At 37.3% G+C, this 21,437-nt stretch overlaps 1 protein-coding gene across 1 annotated transcript in view; it reads left to right on the top strand.

Moving 5' to 3' along the window:
* Nucleotides 1–21,437, top strand: part of LOC123536279 (RNA polymerase II-associated factor 1 homolog) — a 205,086-nt gene that overhangs the window by 43,793 nt on the left and 139,856 nt on the right. Inside the window, exon 3 of the mRNA XM_045319303.2 lies at nt 10,888–11,009. Coding sequence (XP_045175238.1) covers nt 10,888–11,009 — 122 coding nt within the window. The remainder of the gene's footprint in view (nt 1–10,887; nt 11,010–21,437) is intronic.

Genomic DNA, 21,437 nt, shown 5'->3' with positions numbered 1-21,437 from the left:
TAAAAAGTAGGTCACCAGGTCAAATAAAGACTAAGCTTGTTTACACTCTAGGGGGCCACATGAGCCAAAGGCTCATGGTGAGCTTTTGTGACCGTTCAAAATCCGTAGTTCGTCGTGTGTCCGTCAACATTTTCTAAAAAAATCTTCTTCTTGAAAATCATTAGGAAGAATTACACCATACTTCACAGGAATGATCTTTGGGTGGCCCCCTTTCAAAAATATTCAAAGAATTGAATTCCATGCAGAACTCTGGTTGCCATGGTAACCAAAAGGAAAAACTTTAAAAATCTTCTTGTCCAAAACCGCAAGGCCTAGAGCCTTGATATTTGACATGTGACATCATCTAATGATCCTCTATGAAGATTGTTCAAATTGTGCCCCTGGGGTGAAAAGAGGCCCCGCCACAGGGGTCTCAAGTTTTACTTAGACTTATATAGGAAAAAACTACTGCAAGGCCGAGGCTTTTGATATTTGGTATGTCGCATTGCCTTGTGGTCCTCTACCAAAATTGTTCAAATTATTACCCTGGGATGAAAAGAAGCCCTGCCCCGGGGGGTCTCAAGTTTTACATAGACTTATATAGGAAAAAAAAATAAAAATCTTCTTGCCTGAAACTGCAAGGCATAGCCTTTTGATATTTGGTATGTAGCCTTGCCCAGTGTTCCTCTACCAAAATTGTTCAAATTATGCCCCTGGGGTGAAAAGAGGCCCTGCCCTGGGGGTCCCAAGTTTAACATAGATTTATATAGGAAAAAAAAAATTTTGTTTGAAAGTTCAAGGCCTAGGCCTTTGATATTTGGTGTGTAGCATTGCCTAGTGGATCTCTAACAAGATTGTTCAAATCATGCCTCTGGGTTGAAAAGAGGCCTGCCCTGGGGCTCACTTGTTATATGATTTATGTAGGAAAAAATACTTAAAAAATTATCAGACCATATTTCTTAGTCTGTTTAATTATAATTACCTGATGACTGCAAGTGATTAGGGGGTCACCTCACTGTGACCTTGACCTACTGACCTACTTTCTTGTTTTAAGCTCACCTGAGCAATACTCAGGTGAGTTTTTGTGATCGCTCGATGTCCGGCGTCTGTATGTCGTCTGTCTGTCTGTCAACATTTAGCTTGCCAGTAGGTAGAGCGTTGGTCTACGGATCGCGGGGTCGTGAGTTCGATCCTCGGGCTGGGCGTATGTTCTCCGTGACTATTTGATAAACAACATTGTGTCTGAAATCATTAGTCCTCCACCTCTGATTCATGTGGGGAAATTGGCAGTTTCTTGCGGAGAACAGGTCTGTACTGGTACAGAATCCAGGAACAATGGTTAGGTTAACTGCCCGCCGTTACATGACTGAAACACTGTTGAAAAACGGCATTAAACCCAAAACAAACAAACAAACAAACATTTAGCTTGTGTATGCGATAGAGGCTGTATTTTTCAACTGATCTTCATGAAATTGTGTCAGAATGATTACCTTGATGAAATCTAGGCCAGGTTTGAAAATGGGTCATGTGGGGTCAAAAACTAGGTCACTAGGTCAAATAAAAAAAATCCTTGTGTATGGATAGAGGCTGTATTTTTCAATTATCTTCAATAATTTTGGTCAGAATGATTAACTTGATGAAATCTAGGCCATGTTCGAAAATGGGTCTTCTGGGGTCAAAAAGTAGGTCACTATGTCAATTCAAAGAAAAACCTTGTGTATGCGATAGAGGCTGTATTTTTCAACTGATCTTCATGAAATTTGGTCAGAATGATTTCCTTGATAAAATATGGGCCAGATTTGAAAATGGGTCATCTGGGGTCAAAAACTAGGTCACTAGGTCAAATCAAAGAATAACCTTGTGTATGCAATAGAGGCTGTAATTTTCAATTGATCTTCATGAAATTTGGTCAGAATGATTGCCTTGATAAACTCTAGGTCAGTTTGAATATGGGTCTTCTGAGGTCAAAAACTAGGTCACTAGGTCAAATTATAGAAAAGTCTTGTGTATGTGATAGAGACTGTATTTTTCAATTGATTTTCATGAAATTTGTTCAGAATTATTGCCTTGATGAAATTTAGGTCGAGTTTGAATATGTGTCTTTTGGGGTCAAAAAGTAGGTCACTAGGTCAAATCAAAGAAAAACTTTGTGTATGCAATAGAGGCTGTATTTCTCAATTGATCTTCATGAAATTTGGTTAGAATGATTGCCTTGATGGGATCTAGGTCAGCTTGCAATATGGGTCATCTGGGATGAAAAACTAGGTCACTAGGTTAAATCAAAGAAAAATCTTGTGTATGCGATAGAGGCAGTATTTTTCAGTTGATCTTCATAAAATTATGTCAGACTGATTGCCTTGATGAAATCTAGGTCGAGTTTGAATATGGGTCATCTGAGATCAAAAACTAGGTCACTAGGTCAAATCAAAGAAAAACCTTGTGTATGCGATACTGTATTTTTCAATTGGTCTACATGAAATTTGGTCCATCCCCAGCTTTTATTATATTTGACTGGCTTATCATATTAGGTTGTCCCCCTTGAAAATTATCCGATAGTCAATATTGGTTTCCCTGCTGATATTACTTTGAGCAATAGATTATATAGGAAATTTATTTTCAGTGATTAATTTCAAATATGCCTTTTGGTTTGTGAATATTATAGCAGATATGACAGTATACATTAGTTTCTTCTCTTCATTTTAATGTGAAAATATTTATTCTAACTGAACATCTTTTTGCTTCCAATTTTCTAAAAAACTCTTCTTGAAAACCACTGGGCAGAATTACACCAAACTTTACAGGAATGATCCTCGGGTTGCCCCCTTTCAAAATTTTTCAAAGAATTCATTTCCATGCAGAACTCTGGTTGCCATGGCAATCAAAATGAAAAAATCTTCTTGTCCAAAACCGCAAGGCGTAGAGCCTTGATATTTGGCATGTGACATCATCTAATAGTCCTCTATGAAGATTGTTCAAATTGTGCCCCCTGGGTGAAAAGAGGCCCCACCCCGGGGGTCACAAATTTTACATAGACTTATATGGGCGGCGGTAACCGCCAAATTAAGTAAATATACAATCCATTTATAAACAAGTCAGTCAGTGCAGTGCATTTCAAAGCAGTCTAGTCTAAATCTCCATCCCGTCCAATATATTTGCATTCAACGCATTGTATTTTGAAACCATTTAATGCAAAACTTCATTCCATCTATTTAAACATGGAATGATGCATTGAAAAACTTGTTACGATGCACCATACTATGAAATCATCCAACAAAACATGATACCATGCAGCTCAGTGTGAAGCCGTTTAACACAACTTGAGTACGTGCAGTGTAAATGAAATGATTTATTACAACTTGACGCCGTCTAATGTATATTGAAACCGTGTTGTGTAATTAAGAGCCGTGTATAAAAACTTGATGCCATGCAGTCCAATGTGAAGACGATTAACGAAACACGAGTTCGTGCAGTGTAAAATGAAACGATTCATTAAAGCTTGGCGCCGTCTAATGCATACTGAAACAGTGTTGTGTGATTTGGAGCAGTGTATCAAAATTTGATGCCATGCAGCCAAATGTGAAGCCGTTTAACGAAACACAAGTATGTGCATTGTAAAAGGTTAATACGACTATCCTTTCCTAAGTTTGACCTATTATAAATATAGATTCTGGATCAGTTTTATATAAAAAATATCTTAAAATTTGTCCTAAAACCGACATTGTGGTAAAATTCTAACATTTAATTTTACACAGCTTAATGTTTGTTTGTTTGTTTTTTCGGGGATGGGTGGGGGCGGAAGATTTTATGCCGTTTCTAATCAGTATTTCATTCAAGTCCTGGATTTCATACAAGTATTTACTGCCGTTTCTAAACAGTATTTCACTTAAGTCCTGGATTTCATACAAGTATTAACTTTATCTCCACAAGTATAAGCTACGCTCGCTCGGTTCACAATTCCCCTTAAGGTCGTATGAAATCCAGGAAACTGACTGTCCAACTTAAATGAAATACTGTTTAAAAATGGCATAAGATCTGCTGCCCCCTCCCCCTCCATCCCCGTAAAAAACACCATTGCACTGTACAGTGAAGTACATGTAATTTTGACATACTGTCTAAAAACATAAACATGTAAACATTTATTTTATATAATTGATAATTAACTCGGGCGATTTTTAGTGTTTGTTAATTTTGTCATTATTATTTCTATTACTGAGTCTGTTTCACGAAGCATACTTCTGACAAAGCTTAAACTAAGAAGAAAAATGTTTCTCGAAAGTAAGGTCCCTTTTTATGCCCCCACTTTGGGGGGGGGGGGGGGGGCATATAGATTTGCTCTTGTCCGTCCGTCTGTCCGTCCTTCTGAAAATGTTGTGTCGCGCGTAGCTCTGAAAGTATTTGACGTAGAGTCACAAAACTTTACAGGAATGTTGGTCAGCATATGTAGTTGTGCACCTGGGGTTTCGCGTCCGGATTCATTCAGTCATGTAGAAGTTATGGCCCCTGACTTTGTAAAAATTGGTCATTTTAATGTTGTGTCGTGCCTACCTCCAAAAGTATATGACCTAGAGTCACAAAACTTTACAGGCATGTTGGTCAGCATGTGTAGTTGTGCACCTGGGGTTTGCGCGTCCGGATTCATCCAGTCATGTAGGAGTTATGGCCCCTGACTTAGTGAAAACTTGGTCATTTTAATGTTGTGTCGCGCATAGCCCCAAAAGTATTTGACCTAGAATCACCAAAGTTTACAGGAATGTTGGTCAGCATGTGTAGTTGTGCACCTGGGGTTTCGCATCCGGATTCATTCAGTATTGTAGGAGTTCTGGCCCCTGCCTAATGTCATGTAGTGGGGGCATCTGTGTCCCATGGACACATTTCTAGTAAATATTAAGATAAATCGCAGGAACAGTGTAAAATTATGTTAGAATTTTACCACAATGTCGATTGTAGGACAAATTTAAAGATATTTTTATATAAAACTGATCCAGAATCTATATTTATAACAGGTCAAACTTATGAACTGATAGTCGTATTAACCTTTTACAATGCACGTTCTTGTATTTCGTCAAACGGCTTCACATTTGGCTGCATTGCATCAAATTTTGATATGCCGCTCCAAATCACACAACACGGTTTCAGTATACATTAGACGGCGCCAAGCTTTAATGAATCGTTTCATTTTACACTGCACGAACTCATGTTGCATTAAACATCTTCACATTGGACTGCATGGCATCAAGTTTTTATACACGGCTCTTAATTACACAACATGGTTTCAATATGCATTAGACGGCGTCAAGTTGTAATAAATCATTTCATTTTACACTGCATGTACTCAAGTTGTGTTAAACGGCTTCACATTGAGCTGCATGGTATCATGTTTTGTTGGATGATTTCATAGTACGGTGCATCGCAATAAGTTTTGCAATGCATCGTTCCATGTTTAAATAGATGGAATGAAGTTTTGCATTAAATGGTTTCAAAATACAATGCCTTGAATGCAAATATATTGGATGGGATGGAGTTTTAGACTAGACGGCTTTGAAATGCACTGCACTGACTGACTTGTTTATGAATGGATTGTATATTTACTAATTTTGGCGGTTACCGCTGCCCATAGACTAATATAGGAAAAATCTTTAAAAATCTTCTTGTCTAAAACCACATGACTGAGGCCTTTGATGTTTGCTATGTAGCATTGCCTTGTGATCCTCTACCAAAATTATTCAAATCATAACCCTGGGGTGAAAAGAGGCCCTGCCCCGGGTGGTCTCAAGGTTTACATAGACTACTTATATAGGAAAAATCTTTAAAAATCTTCTTGCCTGAAACTGCAAGGCCTAGGCTTTTGATATTTGGTATGTAGCATTGCCTAGTGGATCTCTAACAAGATTTTTAGCTCATCTGATTTTTTGAAAAAAAATGATGAGTTATTGTCATCACTTGAGCGGTTGTCGGCGTCGGCGTCGGCGTCTGCGTCGGCGTTGCTTGGTTAAGTTTTATGTTTAGGTCAGCTTTTCTCCTAAACTATCAAAGCTATTGCTTTGAAACTTGGAATACTTGTTCACCATCATAAGTTGACCCTGTATAGCAAGAAACATAACTCCATCTTGCATTTTGCAAGATTTATGGCCCCTTTTGTACTTAGAAAATATCAGATTTCTTGGTTAAGTTTTATGTTTAGGTCAACTTTTCTCCTACACTATCAAAGCTATTGCTTTGAAACTTGGAATACTTGTTCACCATCATAAGCAGACCCTGTACATCAAGAAACATAACTCCATCTTGCTTTTTGCAAGAATTATTGCCCCTTTTGGACTTAGAATATCAGTTTTCTTGGTTAAATTTTATGTTTAGGTCAACTTTTATCCTAAACTATCAAAGCTATTGCTTTAAAACTTGCAACACTTGTTCACCATCATAAGCTGACCCTGTACAGCAAGAAACATAACTCCATCCTGCTTTTTGCAAGAATGATGGCCCCTTTTGGACTTAGAAAATATCAGATTTCTTGGTTAAGTTTTATGTTTAGGTCAACTTTTTCTCTTAAACCATCAAAGCTATTGCTTTAAAACTTGCAACTGTTGTTCACCATCATAAGCTGACCCTGTACAGCAAGCAACATAACTCCATCCTGCTTTTTGCAATAATTATTGCCCCTTTTGGACTTAGAAAAATCATTTTCTTGGTTGAATATTATGTTTAAGTCAACTTTTCTCATAAACTATCAAAGCTATTGCTTTAAAACTTGCAACAGTTTTTCACCATCATAAGTGGACACTGTACATCAAGAAACATAACTCTATCCTGCTTTTTGCAAGAATGATGGCCCTTTTTAGACTTAGAAAATCATGGGTAGGACAATATTTCTATTATACAAAAAAAATCAGATGAGCGTCAGCACCCGCAAGGCGGTGCTCTTGTTAAAATTATGCCCCTGGGGCGAAAAGAGGCACCGCCCAGGGGTCACTTGTTATATGAGTTATATAGTAATAAATACTTTAAAAATTATGAGATCATATTTCCTAGACTGTTTAATTATAATACCTGATGACCCCAAGTGATTAGGGATCACTTGACTGTGACCTTGACCTACTGACCTACTTTCTTGTTTTTGTAGATACAGCCTTGAAATTTGGATAATATGTACAGTTTTGCACACAGATCTTAATGCTGACTTTCAATGACCATGAATATGACCTACTGACCTACTTTCTAATATTTTAGCATCAGTTTGCCATTTTAAACATGTGACTCATATTACTCAGGTGAGCGATTCAGGGTCATCATGACCCTCATGTTTGTGCATCTTTGTACATTTTCCCCTGTACAATATACTGATGCAATGTATTATATTTTCAATACCCCTGCCCACCCGGCTGTACATATTCCAGAGCAACTGTGTAAAAATTGCGGACAAATGCAAAACAAAGTACCTACTTTCCATGGAATAGTCCGGAAAAGTCATCTGTTATATAACATGTCCAGAGTGATTGCAAATGTTTTCCACGGACATCTCTGGAAATTACTCTGGACATCTATCAAAATGTTCATGGAATATTCACCGACACTGCGGAAATGTAGCACTTTGAAAAAATTCTGGTCATTTCACTCTGGAAAATAACTCGTCATTTTCTAAGGGATTTTAAACACACCAGAAAACAATTAGCATCAGACTGGGAATACCATGTGATCAAGCTCAGCTAATTAGATGAACTGATCTTACAGAGGAATTTTCAAAATGTGTAACTGGAAGCCTGATGTTAACAAGTTGTGTAAAAATTAGTGAAACTTTATTATGTAAGGTAATTCAGTTCAAAGTTAATATTGAGGGTTCTAGAAATTGCTCAAGTAAGTTTGTTTACATAATTGACCAATGAAACAATCCATACATTTATAATTATGCTAATTAACACATGCATGTAAATTTGTACATCAGTCATTATAAAGCACAAAACAATGAATGCTGAAGTATAACCAAAAGCTTCACAAAGATTTTATAAATAATATGCATATATGAAAACAGATATCTTTTAAGGTACTTTCTTTGAATGATTTCATCATTTTTTTAGTGTAACTGATTTTTGTTCGAAACTATGTATATGCTTAAAAAATGTTCTGATTGGTCACTTTTAACTGGCAAAGATTCATTTCCTTGTTATATATATCATAATGTAGTGTTTGCAGAAACTGCAAAAGTGATAACATGCAATAAAATCATATTGCTTGTACTGAAGTGTTATTGCTCACTATACATGTACTGCAAAAAAGTCTATAAATCACATTTATTGCTATTGAATAATACTGTCAGCAGAACTAATCCTGGACGACTGCGGAATGACTCTGGAAAATTGTTCACGGACGTCCATGGAATCACTCCGGAAAATTGTCCATGGAAAGTTCTCCGGAAATCCCTGGACATTTTTCTACAGTTTTCCGCAGTATACCATATCAAGCTCCGGAAAGTTTGTCCGATTACTCCAGAGTCTGTCTTTGAATTTCCATGGAAGTCCGGACTCTGGAGTATTCGGACAAAATTTCCGGAGCTTGATATGGAATACTGCGGAAAACTGCGGGAAATTGTCCAGGGATTTCCGGAGAACTTTCCATGGACAATTTTCCGGAGTGATTTCACGGACATCCGTGAAAAATTTTCCGGAGTTATTCCGCAGTCGTCCAGGAAGTTCTGCTGACAGTATTATTCAATAGCAATAAATGTGATTTATAGACTCTTTTGCAGTACCGTAAAAACTTGAATATATGACGCAGTTTTTTTACGATTTTTTTTCATTTTCTTAAAGGGATGCGTAATATATACCAAGGTAGAGCTTCAAACATTTTTTTCCAGCTTGAAAACTCGAAAATATCAGCGAAAATCCGACAATTTTGTCAACTGTCATGTGTTTACATTTTGGGCCGTGCATTTTTAACCTCCTGTTGAAGAGCGATTTATTGGGCGGGTCTAAAAACAACCTGTGATGGTATACGGTAAAGTTGATTTTATTTGTGACTTTAAATTTTTTGTATTTGTAAATTTAATTAATAAGTATCGTGCATATCTAGAGCACCGGATAATGTGTCAGTTTAATAATTAGGCAAAATACAAAAGTTCGCGGTTCCGGGTTGTTGGTGTTTGACCGTTAAAATCATTATCTTTCAAGGATGCTCAAATAAATTACAATTAAAACAGATCATTTGTTATTTCTTTATTTCCAGCATATTATTACTGATCAATATAGCAGCTCGTACATTGTTAAACAAACACCCTAATTAGCCGCGATTTTCTCGTTTGATGTGCCCATAATTATGACAAGTTTGTTCGCACGTCTGTTAAAGTGCTAAGGTGTTGACAGCTTGAGAAAGTTCTCAAATACTTTAGAAAGAATTTGTCGGTCAGTTATTGTCACTGTTGTTGTAAACCCATTAATCATGCAATTGTGATTTTCACGAGAAATCGTATTTACGCATGCCGCTAATGGCCGATTTCGACTTTGGTAAACAACGTTTTCGACTGATTTTTCGGTGCGTGATATATTCCAATGTAAGCATTTTTCCCAAGATTTTGATACAAGATCGGGGGTGCGTCATATACATGCTAGCGTGATATATTCAAGTTTTTACGGTACATGTATAGTGAGCAATAACACTTCAGTACAAGCAATATGATTTTATTCATGTGATCACTTTTGCAGTTTCAAACACTATATGATATATATGAACAAGGAAAATGAATCTTTGCCAGTTAAAAGTGACTGATTAGAATATTTTTTAAGCATATACATAGTTTCAAACAACGATTGGTTACACTTAAATAATGATGAAATCATTCAAAGAAAGTACTTAAAGATATCTGTTTTCATATATGCATATTATTTATAAAATCTGAAGCCTTTGGTTATACTTTAGCATTCATTGTTTTATACTATATAATGACTGATGTACAAATATACATGCATGTGTTAATTAGCATAATTACAAATGTATGTATTATTTCATTGGTCAATTATGTAAACAAACTTACTTGAGCAATTTCTAGAATCCTCAGTATGAACTTTGAACTGAATTACCTCACATAATAAAGTTTCACTAATTTTTACACAACTTGTTAACATCAGACTTCCAGTTACACATTTTGAAAATTCCTCTGTAAGATCAGTTCATCTAATTGGCTGAGCTTGATCACATTGTATTCCCAGTCTGATGCTAATTGTTTTCTGATGTGTTTAAAATCCCTTAGAAAATGACAGAGTTATTTTCCAGAGTGAAATGACCAGAATTTTTTCAAAGTGCTACATTTCCGCAGTGTCGGTGAATATTCCATGAACATTTTGATAGATGTCCAGAGTAATTTCCAGAGATGTCCGTGGAAAACATTTGCAATCACTCTGGACATGTTATATAACAGGTGACTTTTCCGTACTATTCCATGGAAAGTACCTACTTTCCATGGAAGTTTTGAATTTGTCCACAATTTTTCCACAGTTACTCTGGAATATGTACAGCCGGGTGTTCCTCTGACAATAATGTACCGCCTCGGTAGCCTAGTGGTAGAGCGTCCGCTTTGAGAGCGGGAGGTTATGGGTTCGATCTCTGGCCGCGTCATACCAAAGACGTAAAAAATGGTACTAGCAGCTTCCTCGCTTGGCACTCAGCATTAAGAGGATAGTGCTAGGACTGGTCAGCCCGGTGTCAGTATAATGTTACTGGGTGGGATATCATGCCCGTGCCTACGGCTTGATATTCCAGTGAGGCAGCACTATAAAGTTGGGCATTGTGCTCACTGCTACAAGTAGACACCATCATTTATATGACTGAAAAACTGTTGAAAAAGATGTTAAACCCGAACACATACACACACACTGCTGTCTGGGGGTATTCATCACCGTTAGTGATAGGTCTTGTTCAATCTAGGTTTATACAGTACAACCCTACATCACTAGAAAAATCCTTCAAGTATGATTTGCTGACAGAACATGACCTTGGTGTCACCATAGATCTCATCAATCCAGAAACCTACAAGATTAATCCAAATGGTAAGTTTGATTAATGCGTAAAATATATTTGATTTCATGTACAGTGTAACTGCCCAAAACCAATCAACCTTGGTTTAGGGTATTTGGAAGTTCGGTGTGATATGGAAAAGCACAACTGAATACAATAAGCTGTTCTTAGTGGTTTTGAGCAATTTATGACTCACTAATTAGACCCCTACCAGTCCCAGTGTGCCCATACCACGTGACTTTGACGTCATTTTATGTCTAATACGGCAAGCTGAACTCCGTTGCTTCGATTCTTCAAAGCAGCGTAAGTTTTTTATTTCTTGATCAAATATGACCAAATAAAGCGCAGGCTACGGTAAAAAGTGAGTACTACACTCACAAGCAATGGTTTTGATGAACAGATATATAGTTTTAGCCTGAAAACGGGAAAACTGTTTTGTTTAGTGAAAATCTGCATGCTAAGACGGCAAGCAAGTCCCCTTTTTGACAGAAAAACGGATGATTATGGACACCAAAGGTGTCGTACGTATCACCGATTCACAGGGATTTGATGCCAGCTCTGTAGGAGACCAAAGTTTATAAAAAATGTAGCAGAATTATTGATGAACTGTAGAAAATGCAAAATATGCTAAGACAGCAAGCCCGCTAATACGGCAAGTCATTTTCATGAAAATATCGTCTATGAAGTCGCACTTCTTTCTAAACCGTCATTTGATGTTTATCTAGAGTAGATCACTCTACTTCTTGTCAAAGCTACATGAAAAGGTCAAAGAATCGTTATGTAAGTCAAGTCACAAAGTGTTCTTGCAAGGTTTCTGCTGATTTTGCAGACAAACCCTTAGGATGTTGAACATTTGACAATCGCCCAACCACAACCCCAATTAACACACACCTTTAAAACTTTTTTTCATTATCGCTGTATATCCCGAAGTAGATATTTATCATTAACAGAGGTAAACGTGTCCAAGCTAGTTGTCAGAGCTTTAAATACATACAATCTGATAAAAAGGTTGAAAATCATCGCGTGTTTTATTCTTTTTGTAACTTTCCCAAAGATTTCTTGGTTTCTTCAATGCAGAAAAAATATGTATTGTTTTTTTCACAATGAAAATCATGATAGTACTGGATTTTTACTGCTTTCAACAGAAAACGCGATAATTTTTGTGTCAAAAATTTCTCTCCATTTACAAACAAACTGTGGCTTTCCCTCTATGATGAAAATACCCTAGGTGAGGTGAATGCTGGTGCCTGCTGGTTCTTGCGTTCACTGTGAGACGAAAGCTGGAAGCTACGTTATTATGTAGAATATATATTCTAAAAGAATAAATACTTGAAAATCAAACTGCAAATAATAATAATAATAATAATAAAGAAAAAAAGAACGACACGGTTTTAGGCTATTGGTTGTTAATCGTAATAGCTAGGGTAAATGTGCACCCCTCAAAAAACAAAACAAAATAAATAAGTAAATAAACAACACTTAACTGCAGGACCATTTCATTAAGAAATAAATGGACGGTAGATTTTACTTGTGTTTAATGTTTTTCAGTATGATGGCTTCATCCGCGGAAAAAAACAGCGTATATAATATTATGTGCTCAGTGTGGGAACGATTATCAGCACAAGAGGAACACAACCTTTCACGTGCTGTGGCAACGGTTTCTCAAGCAGTTGGCTCCTACAAAGGCATAGGTATAGTTTTCTGTAGTTGTAAATTCAAAAATATTAGAAATAAGTATACCCAATGTGAGTTTTGAATTTTTCAATGTCCGCTATCTAGTTGCATCAAATTGTATGTATCAAACTAAAATAAATAAATGATTAATTATAATTTATTATGCCATTTGAACTATTGTAACAAATGTTTTATTCTAACTTGCTCAAATTAAATCACTAACACCGGAAGTTGGAAATCACTGCTTAGTGTATGTACAAAAAACTAACAATTAAAGTCAAGCAGAATAAGCCGCACAAAAAGTTGTAACTGGGTTCCGAACGATAAAAGGAAAGACAAGCCCAATAATATTTACTTAGGACATCATTAATAAAGCGATTAGTGCTTTTTTGCACACCCTCCTTCCACAAATATACATTAATTTTGAAGTATTTAATCCATAGGTGCACCGCACATGGCGATACCAAAAACCACATATGCTCAACTTGCGGAAAAGAGTTTAGCACAAGGTACGGCGAGGTACAGCACGAGGCCAATGAAAGTGACAAGAATTTATTGTGTGATGTTTGGGGTCACAATATCACAAGGATGGCTGAGTTGATAGCTGCAACTGATTGTGCTGACTTTATATTTGTTTCAAACTGCATTTATTGTGGTATTCAAAATGATAACAAATGTTTGTGTTCTTTTTCTGTTTTTAAATTCATTTTATAATTTAAAAAAACTTTTCAAATTACAATAACTAATTTGACATTTTTATGTGTTTCTTTTCTATTTAAGACAAATGTCAAGAACTTTCATTATATACAACATTATACATAAAAGTAAGTATTGCAGTCCAGTAAGATATGTCAAACCCACGTCAGAATAGAATAGTTGCATGAAAATCACATATAAAATTGTTCTCTTGACAAATTTCCCTGTTTTGCCCATCTGAAAATATTTTAAGATTCTTTCACTACTTGTAGGTGCAGATGGGAGTATCCAGTCTCGATGGTAACTGTTCCGGCTGTAACGCGGCTCAGCCGAGTTATCACGTAAACAGTTTCCCGAGAGTCGGCTATTCCCATCTGCACCTACAGCCAGTGACAGAATCTTTTTCTTGCATACCAGACGGGGATTTCTGGTATTTTTATCAGTGCTGGATAAATCCATCTTATACCCCGGGGTGTAAGATGTTATACGTATTACGGACTACATATATGTTGAAGATTTATGTAGTAATTTATATTTAATTCCATAAAACGGAATAAAAATCAAATACCTTGACAATTCCAATTTGTTCCTGATTGTCTAGATTAAAAAAAACCAACTTTATTTTATCAAAAAGTCATAACGTTACGCTGCAACCGATAACAATACCGGAACTAAACATTGTTGTGTGTCTTTGAAATGTCAACATGTTTTGATCATAAACTTCCTCTGACAAATTTTCAATAACAGAAGGTACTAGTTTAGTTAATTCTTCAATTTCAGTCTGTAAGTAGATTAATATCTGGTTCAGATAGCAATAGCACAGTAACAATATCATCAAAGCTTCCCCGTTCAAATTTCGATTTAGGACTGTAAAGTGAACATCAAACTTTTTGGCACTTTGTGATTTTGGTGGCATCTCAATTTTCTTTCCCTTTGGTGTCATTGCTTTTGAAGGCGATTTTTGAACAGTTTCCTTAATTTTTTAACAGATGGATTTTGGAAAAACAGGCGTAAAATATTTTATTGAATGATTTCATCTTTGGTTCGTATCCATGAGAAGGCTGTGCTGATCTGCTGCTGGCATCTTATCTTTATTGTCTTTCCACAAGGCTTTTCAAGTTTAAGTTTACTTTTTGTCGACCTCATCTTTCTGAAAATAAAAAAAGTAGCATATACAGTATATATTTTTCATTTTATTACATATGCTGCATGGAGAACATCTTGGAATTGCCAGATTGAAATGAAAAACTATGAAGAGTTTCAAAATAATTTCAAAATACCCTACACTAACAGTCACAAGATAGTTGATCCCTCAGCGTGACCTTGACCTAGAACCAATATTACTAGAACAATGCAGTGACCATCCTGTTCCAAGTGTATCTCAGTTATTCATGTGATTCATTAGGATGTCATATAACTCTGAAACCTTGATTCTGAAACGTCTTGCCAAGTTCAAAAGTTTTAAAGATTGAATGTGAAAATAAAGTACTCGGAGGGGCAGATTTTTTCCTCAGATGTGAATAGGTTTTAATCAAGCTGAAGCGACCATTAAAATATAAATTTCATATTTGTGTTATGCTTCCGGGTCATGACGAAGAGGTAAACATTCAGCTCACGATTATTTGTAAAAACCATTCTTATAACCTTTTCAACGTCCTTATCCCCGCACTAGTGATTCTAGGAGCTGATAAATGAATGTCACTGAAGTTTCATATAAGTGTTTATTTCACAAGCAATTATTAAGCATAGTCATTGTAAAAGTAACTTTTTCTTATATCAAATCTGATCTTGTGACCCTGACATGATCTTGATGAGGTGAACATATTACCCAAGTTTTGTGAAAATCCTACTAGGGGTTAGGACATATGAACCAAACAAGAAATAAGTCCAAATCTTCAAAATGACCTCGTGATCTTGAATCATTAAACTGAAACACAGGTTTTGCACAGTATCTGGATGAGATAAATATCAGACCCAAACTTGATAACAATTCAGCATGGCGCTTAGAACATAAGGACTACACACAAAATTAAGTCTCAAACTTTCAAAGTGACCTAGCTTAACTTTGGTCGGATACGGCTGAAACATGAGTTCTTCACACAGCCATGGTGTGGTGAACATTTGAACCATGTTTGATGGAAATCCAACAGGACGTTTTAGAGACATCTCTGTCTCCTGTTACCACGGCTGGGTATAAAGTTGAATCCAGCTTAAGTTTGTGCAACAAGATATCTTTTATAAAAATGACTTGCCGTATTTGTGGGCTTGCCGTCTTAGCATATTTTGCATTTTCTACAGTTCATCAATAATTCTGCTACATTTTTAGCTCACCTGAGCACGAAGTGCTCAAAAGTGAGCTTTAGTGATCGCCCTGTGTCCGTCAGTCGTCCGTCCGTCGTCAGTCCGTCGTCAACAATTTGACTGTTAACACTGTAGAGGTCACAATTTGAGCCCAAATTTAATAAAACTTGGTTAGAATGTTACCCTCAATAAAATCTTGGACCAGTTCGATATTGGGTCATCTGGGGTCAAAAACTAGGTCACCAGGTCAAATCAAAGGAAAAGCTTGTTAACACTCTAGAGGTCACAATTTTGACCCAATCTTAATGAAACTTAGTCAGAATGTTACCCTCAATAAAATCTTGGACGAATTCGATATTGGGTCATCTGGAGTCAAAAACTAGGTCACCAGGTCAAATCGAAGGAAAAGCTTGTTAACACTCTAGAGGTCACATTTTTGGCCCAATCTTAATGAAACTTGGTCAGAATGTTACCTTCAATAAAATCTTGGACGAGTTCAATATTGGGTCATCTGGGCTCAAAAACTAGGTCACCAGGTCAAATCGAAGGAAAAGCTTGTTAACACTCTAGAGGTCACAATTTTGGCCCAATCTTAATGAAACTTAGTCAGAATGTTACCCTCAATAAAATCTTGGACGAATTCGATATTGGGTCATCTGGAGTAAAAAACTAGGTCACCAGGTCAAATCGAAGGAAAGCTAATTAACAATCTAGAGGTCACATTTTTGGCCCAATCTTAATGAAACTTAGTCAGAATGTTTCCCTCAATAAAATCTTGGGCGATTTCGATATTGGGTCATCCAGGATAAAAGACTAGGTCACCAGGTCAAATCAAAGGAAAAGCTTATTAACACTGTAGAGGCCAGATTTATGACTATATCTTCATGAAACTTGGTCAGAATGTTAATCTTGATGATCTCAAGATCCAGTTTGAATCTGGGTCATGTAGGATTAAAAACTAGGTCACCAGGTCAAATCAAAGGAAAAGCTAGTTTACACTGTAGAGGCCATATTTATGACCATATCTAAATGAAACTTGGTCAGAATGTTTATCTTGATGATTTATGAGTCAAATTCAAATCTGGGTCAGATGGGGTAAAAAACTAGGTTACTAGATCAAATCAAAGGAAAAGCTTGTTAACACTCTAGAGGCCACATTTATGACTGTATCTTTAGGAAACATAGAATGTTAATCTTGGTGATCTTTAGGTTAGGTTCGAATCTGGGTCATGTCTGGTCACAAACTAGGTCACTGGGTCAAATCGAAGGAAAAGCTATTTAACACTTTAGAGGCCACATTTATGACCATATCTTAATGAAACTTGGTCAGAATGTTAATCTTGATGATCTTTAGGTCAATAGGTCAGGTGAGCGATACAGGGCCTTCATGGCCCTCTTGTTGTCAAGTAAGGTCTCCTATAGAGCCAGCATTAAATCCCTTTGAATCGGTAATATGTACAACACCTTTGGTGTCCATAATCACCCGTTTCTCTGTCAAAAGGGGCACTCGCTTGCCGTCTTAGCATGCAGATTTTCACTAAACAAAACAGTTTTCCTGTTTTCAGGCCAAAACTGTGTATCTGTTCTTAAAACTGATTACTTGTGAGTGTAATACTAACTTTTTACCGTTGCCTGCGCTTTATTTGGTCATATTTGATCAAGAAATAAAGAACTTACGCTACTTTGAAGAATCGAAGCGACGGAATTCAACTTGCTGTATTAGCCATAAAATGACGTCAAAGTCAGGTGGTATGGGCACACTGAGTCCACCCGATGGGACTATAGGAATGCCCTCTGTCCGTCTGCAAATCTGGATCCTGCAATTACTCCAAAAGTATTCAAGCCAGGTTCATAAAACTAGGTATATATATAAGAGGGCAGTATGCAGATAATGCACATACATTACTTATACTTGTAGGTCAGAGGTCAAGGTCACTTGAAGGTCAAGTAAAAATAGTTTCTGCCCCATAAGTTAACTTTTAATTGCATTGAAGCAGTTTAAGCTTGACTGTTAAAGGAATAAGTAGAGCTGTCCTAATCACCACGGCGTTGGCATCAGCATCATCATCGGCGTCACACCTTGGTTAAGTTTTTCGTACCAGTCCATATTTTGACAAAGTCTTTTGAGATAAAGCTTTGAAACTTTCAACACTTGTGTACCACCACCATGTCCAGTTTTAGACAAGAGTACATAACTCCATCAAGGATTTTGGCTGAATTATGGCCCCTTTGAAGTTAAAAATCTTGGTTACGTTTTTCATACCAGTTCACATTTTGTGTAAAGTGTTATGACATTTTTTTTTTTTTGAAACTTTTATTACTTGTTTATTAGAACAGTCTCTATCTGTTGGCAGGAGTAACTCTGTCAACAATTTTGGCTGAATTATGTCCCTTTTTAGACGTGAAAATTGGTACAATTTTAATACAAGTCCATGTTTTGTCAAAACTATTTGACATGTTGCTTTGAAAGTTTGAACAATTGTTTATCATCATGATTTCCATCTTTAGGCACTAGTACATAACTCTGTCAACTATTTTGGCTGAATTATGGCCCTTTTTGGACTTGGAAATTGGTTCAGTTTTCGTATAAGTCCATGTTTTATCAAAACTTTGACATGTGGCTTTGAAACTTTGAACACTTGTTTATCATCATGATTTCCGTCTGTAGACAAGAGTATATAACTCAAGTATTTCGGCTGAATTATGGCCCTTTTTGGACTTGGAAATTGGTTCAGTTTTACATACATTTTAGTCAACGTTTTGTCAAAACTAATTGACATGTGGCTTTGAAACTTTTAACACTTGTTTATCATCATGATTTCCATCTGTAGGCACATGGTTCGCACAGCCTTGAAAAGGCCTGGAATTCTTGATGTTGTCCTAATAAGATCCTAATTTGCATTAAAAGCCCTAAAAATCCCTAATTCTGCCGATCTTCAGCCCTAAATTTCTTTACAATGGCCCTAAATTGAGTAGCTGCACCCACACCATCAAATTTTAGTATGTTGTTCTATTTTAAGATCGTTCTATTTAAAGAACAGTTACATTGATATAAAATCCAAAGACATCCAATTATGGAATAATGGGCATATTTGTTTGCAAAAGTGACGTATGAACGGCGTACGCTGGTCACATGATTGGCAAGGGGCTGAGCATCTGATTTGTTAGTCGGGTATGCGCACGTTCCCAGCGTATGTTGCTGGCAGCCTGTTTTTCCGAGATAGGCTTAGCGGCGAATAATGCCTGAAAGTCAAGGTCAAATGAGGTCATCGATCATTTTTATGACATGAAACCGTGCATAAAACTATATCTGGAGGAAGGGATCCTTCGAGAGCACCGAAACTATAAGGATTTATTGGTCCTAAACTAAATACTTAGCCGAGCTGCAGCAGTATTCATGTGAAATTATCGATAATATGGTATATTGATGCGGTTGTAGTTTTGATGCGCCGGTACATCTGTTCGGGGTAAATATCGGTGTACGCCGTTTATTAGCCACTGTGTCTCAGACAAATCGGCCCTTCCTTAATGGAACTTTGTTGAATAAACTTGCATCATGGGCAAGTGTGTATATAATCCAAACTGGTCATCGTCTTACAGCTGGGTGATGAAAGCAGAAGATAAGTATAAAGCGTACTGTAAATGTTGCAGAAAGTTGATCGATTTAGGGAAAATGGGGGAAGGCGCTCTAAAATCACATGAAAAAAGCGAAAAACATAAATTGCATCAGCGGTCAGATTCTGTGCAATTCCCGATCGAAAGATCTGCAATCCCGCCCCCACCACCTGCAAAGTAAAACCAGCCAGTGAAAGCAGAGAAGGAGAAAATTTTCTCTCATATTTCAAAATCAAATGCACTCAAGAGGAAAGGCTAAGGAAAAATCTGCCCTTTGTGCTTTGAAACTTCGAACACTTGTTTACCATCATGGTCACACATTGTCATATAGTGCAAGACTTATCCAAAGCCACAAATGCAGGTACATTGTTTGTGTTATTTATTCTTTTTCTTTTGTCTGAAAATCTCTGGTAATATTTTGACCTTATACTATCAATTTTTCGATTAGTCAAGCGCGCTGTCTGTTGACAGCACTTGCTTTATTACTATAGTAGAACCCCTCAAAACTGGATGCCTCTTCTGGATGTTTCGTCCAGTCCCGAATATTCCCTTATATATTTTACCCCTGAAAACCGGATACCCCTCAAGTATCGGACGACATTTGTTGAGGCTATATCCCATTAAGACTGCAAACATTTGAATGATTTCCCTTTATTGGTGAAAAATGTACCAGTGGGGGCACACCCTATGTCCTGCAGACACATTCTAGTTTAAGCCTATTTCCCTATTCTCAAATGAACTGGGTCATCTAGTAATTTGACTGCCCATTTGTGTGTATGTTTTTAATATACCCTGAATGGCCACATGTCTCTATGGATCATGTCTGTAAAACAAATAAAACAATTTTAAAATAGTTTATAACTTTTCTTTCCCCGAAGGGAGGCATATTAGTTTTCAACTGTCCGTCCGTCCGTTTGTTCGTTCGTTCGTTAGTCACGTTAACTTTTTGCATGAAGGCACTTTACTCGCGAACCACTGCTCCCAGGACCTTCAAACTTCACATGCTAATAGTACTTATTGAGTACACCACCCCTACTGACTTTGGGGTCACCAGGTCAAAGGTCAAGGTCACAGGGGCCAACGTTAACTTTTTGCATGAAGGCACTTTACTCGCGAACCACTGCACCAAGGACCTTCAAACTTCACATGCTGATAGTACTTATTGAGTACACCACCCCTACTGACTTTGGGGTCACCAGGTCAAAGGGCAAGGTCACAGGGGCCAACGTTAACTTATTGCATGAAGGCACTTTACTCTCGAACCACTGCTCCCAGGACCTTCAAACTTCACATGCTGATAGTACTTATTGAGTACACCACCCCTACTGACTTTGGGTTCACCAGGTCAAAGGTCAAGGTCACAGGGGCCAATGTTAACTTTTTGCATCAAGGTCACAGGGGCCAACGTTAACTTTTTGCATGAAGGCACTTTACTTGTGAACCACTGCACCCAGGACCTTCAAACTTCACATGCTGATAGTACTTATTGGGTACACCAGTCCTACTGACTTTGGGGTCACCAGGTCAAAAGTCAAGGTCACAGGGGCCAGTGTTAACTTTTTGCATGAAAGCACTTTACTCGCGAACCACTGCACCCAGGACCTTCAAACTTCACGTGCTGATAGTACTTATTGAGTACACCATCCCTACTGACTTTGGGGTCACCAGGTCAAAGGTCAAGGTCAAAGGGGCCAACGTTAATTTTTTGCATGAAGGCACTTTTCTTGCGAACCACTTCACCCAGGACCTTCAAACTTTACATGCTGATAGTACTTTATAAGTACACCAACCCTACTGAATTTGGGGTCACCAGGTCAAAGGTCAAGGTCACAGAGGCCAGCATTAACTTTTTGCATGAAGGCACTTTACATGCAAACCACTTCATTCAGGACCTTCAAACTTCACATGCTGATAGTACTTATTGAGTACACCACCCCTACTGACTTTGGGGTCACCAAGTCAAAGGTCAAGGTGCTGCGGGGGCATTTGTCACCATGAGTGACAGCTCTTGTTCATAGATGCATTAAAGTGATGTTAAAAGAAATATCTTAAAGAAAAGTTACAATGCAATATTACAACTTATAGGCTCGGTAGAATATTTTGCACTTTGGAAAAAATGATCAACCCCTCGACAGGAAATGCCTCTAAACCATACAAAACGCGGAGTCCCAAGG

Source organism: Mercenaria mercenaria, chromosome 1 (assembly GCF_021730395.1).
Source record: "Mercenaria mercenaria strain notata chromosome 1, MADL_Memer_1, whole genome shotgun sequence".
NCBI classification, from domain to species: domain Eukaryota; kingdom Metazoa; phylum Mollusca; class Bivalvia; order Venerida; family Veneridae; genus Mercenaria; species Mercenaria mercenaria.
This window is presented reverse-complemented; position numbering and strand designations above follow the sequence as displayed.